Here is a 3,689-nt window from a genome sequence, read left to right on the forward strand (position 1 = left end):
ACACACACACACACACACACACACACACACACACACACACACACACACACATAAATGTACACGTAAGCTCATCAGATGTGCCTTCGTGGGACGAAGATTTGAATGAACAAGTTCAGGAGTTAAATACAAAATTGTTAAAAGACACGAAAGAAATGATAGATACAGGTGGAAAACAAAAAGTTAACAACTTTTGCGGCTGTTGCCGGCGTCAACAGGGAAGACTTGAAACAAGTTGTAGGCAAATTTAAAGGAATGCTTTAACGAGGGGGCTATGAGATCAAACTTACCCCTCCCAGCGAGGTGACGTATGATACTGCTCGAAAGAGCATCATTTTTAAGATAGTATGAATTAAGGAGAAAAAACTGGATAGAATAACCAGCGAACGGGCGGGAAAATGCCTACAACCAATCTGGCAAGATGTGTATCTTGCCAGAGGGAATCGGGCGCAACAATAGAGGTTCGATTCGCAAGTGAAGATAAGGCCAGGCAACACTCAGAGTCACCTCTGAGATTGAACGAAGTGGTACTCCCACCTAACTACTTGGGAAGGCGAACTTCCAAGGTGAAGGTAGGAGAAATTCCACCGGAGGTTGACGTTGCTTGCCTGGTGGCCGCTGTCGTTTTGGGCTTGGAGGATAAGGTGACAATCCTCCATGCCACGAAAATTCACCAACAAAATTGGCAGGGCCTAGAAATATTATTACAGGCCTCGCAAGAATGACCTAGAATTGATTGCAGACACCATACGGGTAAGGGAGGAAACGATCCTGAGAGTAATGGTGGAGGGCAGAAAGCCAAGATGTTTTAAGTGCGGTCAAAAGGGGTATATATGACCCGAGTGCCCTCCACCAGTGAAGAACAAAGCTCCCCCATCCGCTGCGGAAACAGTCGCACCTCCTACAGCGCCAGTGGTCAAAGACCAAGCAGGGAGGAGCAACAAAATATGAAAAGAATGGAGATGCAAGCCTTGGACAGCGAATGGAGTACAGTATCCAGGTAGAAAAAGAAAAGATCCCACCCTTCTTCCACGGACGCTTGTTCCCAGCCCATGCCCACAGACATTGACACCCAAACGGCTCCCACAGTCTCCAGTTTCCAACCCTCCACCTCTAACACTAATCTCCCCCTCCCCCACAGTTACAAACATACACGCAAACACGCAGAACCCACAAATTTCCCACCCCTGCTCCTCAAAAATAGTTATATTACTGCTTACGATACAAAAAATGAAATTGGCACTTAACAAAGCGTGCAAATCTTTACTAGAGCTGATATCAGTGATATACATTTTATTTACATCGATAGTGCCAACCACAAACGTTTTAAAAAAATTATTTCCAAGGGAAGTTGGCCTTCTAAGAAAAAACTTTTCAACAGCTCTGTACAATAGACTCATCAACGTGTCCCCACAGACCACGGATGATGAGGAGGGTTAACCCTGCTCTAATAAAGGTAAGACCGTTTTTTTTTTGGCTTTCTTAAATGTAAGATGTATAAATGTGCGCGGCCTGGGATCGATCAGATAGCAGGGTTACCTCGGTTACGATCTCAGGTCGCATAGACTGGATGTTGGACTGAGTGGACCACAGGCTTTCTCACCCCTGCTAAACGACTACGAGAAAATTATTTCTCCGTGTCAACCGGCAGAGAGGGGTGGTGGCGTCGTGGTTCTTCTACGAAGGCTTTAAAGTTACAGGTAAGAACAAACTTTGTTGACTCGGAGGGCGGGCTAGTCGTCGTTGATGTGACGCATAGCAGTGTTAAGTCCTTCATTTTGGTGGCTGTCTACGCTCCTTGTAGAGTGGGACAGTCCGACTTTTTTCGAAGTCTTGAAAATTTTCTAGGCACGTCACACACTTTAGGCGCAGGAGTGGCTGTGTGGTAAGTAGCTTGCTTACCAAAGACATGGTTCCGGGTTCATTCCCACTGCGTGGCACCTTGGGCAAGTGTTTTCTACCATAGCCTCGGGCCGACCAAAGCCTTGTGAGTGGATTTGGTAGACGGAAACTGAAAGAAGCCTGTCGTATATATGTATATATATATGTGTGTATTTGTGTGTATATGTTTGTGTGTCTGTGTTTGTCCCCCTCGACATCGCTTGACAACCGATGGTGGTATGTTTACGTCCCCGTAACTTAGCGGTTCGGCAAAAGGGACGGATACAATAAGTACTAGGCTTCCAAAGAATAAGTCCTGGGGTCGATTTGCTCGACTAAAGGCGGTGCTCCAGCATGGCCGCAGTCAAATGACTGAAATAAGTAAAAGAAAAAGAAAAAGAAAAAAAAAGAAATACACACATAGAAGAAAAAAATGGGATTAAAAAATCCTGGCAGATATCAAGTCAACACTCAGTATAGAGGAATAAAGTTAAATTTCCAACAAGTAAATATATATATGCATATGCTAATGCAATTGAAACAATTGTTGGATCTTTAAGGTGTGATCTAAAATAAATATATGATTTTCTTCGTACCTGTTATTGATTGTTACACACACACACACACACACATTATATATATATATATATATATATATATATTCGAGAGTGTGAGACAGAGATAGATAGATAGATAAAGAGAGAAAGAAAGCACGATTTATTTATACTAACATGCATATATTGAATGTAATATATTTCTAATTTCGGGACAAGGTCAGCAATTTAGAGGAGGATCGGGAATTCGAGTAAATCGACCCGAGTACTCAACTAGTGCTCATTTGCTCGACCCCGAAAAGATGAAAGACCAAAGTCGACTTCAGCGGCATTTGAAAACAGAACGTAAAGAGTCGGATGAAATGCCACTAAACATTTTGTCTTGTGCGGTAACGATTCTGCCAGCGCTCGCTACCTTCATTGAACGTAATATAGAAAATAAAAGAAAAAAAGAAAAAAATGTTTCACGTACATGGAACGGCTGTTTCGGAACCCCTCTCATTTTGTGGTCTTTGCCTGTTTTGAGCAGCAACTTCACTAGATAATCAGCATTATCAAGATTGTTGACAACGGCAGTCAAAGCTGTGAACACACTTTTTGCATGCAAAACAAAACTGCTCATTTCTTTCAATTCAGCCAATTGTTTGCCTTTGAACTTAGGGAAATAGTCAATGTATTCAGGGTATGTTGTGAACAACCTGCAACAATAAATTAATGAATTATTAGGTTTAGAACGGAGATGGTAAGAACAAAACTTTAGAGATGTCATAATTAAATAATATAAACCTTTAAAGTAAGTTGAGTTAACTTTCTTGTCCTAAATACTCTCAACAAAAGTTAAAGATTATTCAAGCACCGGAAAACTCGTACTTCAGTTCTGTACCAAAGTGGACACTGAAAAAGACAATCCACCGAATGGAACGGGAAGAGAATTATGTAAATTTTAAATAACTTTCTAGGTCATTATTGTCGTTTAACTCCAACCCTGCTATAATAGTGTAGGTATATGATGAGATGTTTTTCAGTAAAGACGATCCCATCCTTTTTTGCAAATATGTCTAATGCATCTGGGACTTCATTATCAAAACAGTTGACCTTCCTCATTCTTAAGTCTGCTCTCATTGTTGGTTTAGATTATACGGGGTACACGATAAAATACATCAAGCATGAAGAGATTAAAGGATGAGTTGTTTCGAATTAGATTTGTGTGTGTGTGTGTGTGTGTGTGTGTGTGTGTGTGTGTGTGTGTGTGTGTGT

At 41.5% G+C, this 3,689-nt stretch overlaps 1 protein-coding gene across 1 annotated transcript in view; it reads right to left on the minus strand.

Annotated features, from left to right (window-relative positions):
* Nucleotides 1-3,689, minus strand: part of LOC106874088 (globin-like) — a 66,781-nt gene that overhangs the window by 3,488 nt on the left and 59,604 nt on the right. Inside the window, exon 3 of the mRNA XM_014921689.2 lies at nt 2,905-3,130. Coding sequence (XP_014777175.1) covers nt 2,905-3,130 — 226 coding nt within the window. The remainder of the gene's footprint in view (nt 1-2,904; nt 3,131-3,689) is intronic.

The sequence above is a fragment of the Octopus bimaculoides genome, chromosome 1 (genome assembly GCF_001194135.2).
Source record: "Octopus bimaculoides isolate UCB-OBI-ISO-001 chromosome 1, ASM119413v2, whole genome shotgun sequence".
NCBI classification, from domain to species: Eukaryota; Metazoa; Mollusca; class Cephalopoda; order Octopoda; family Octopodidae; genus Octopus; species Octopus bimaculoides.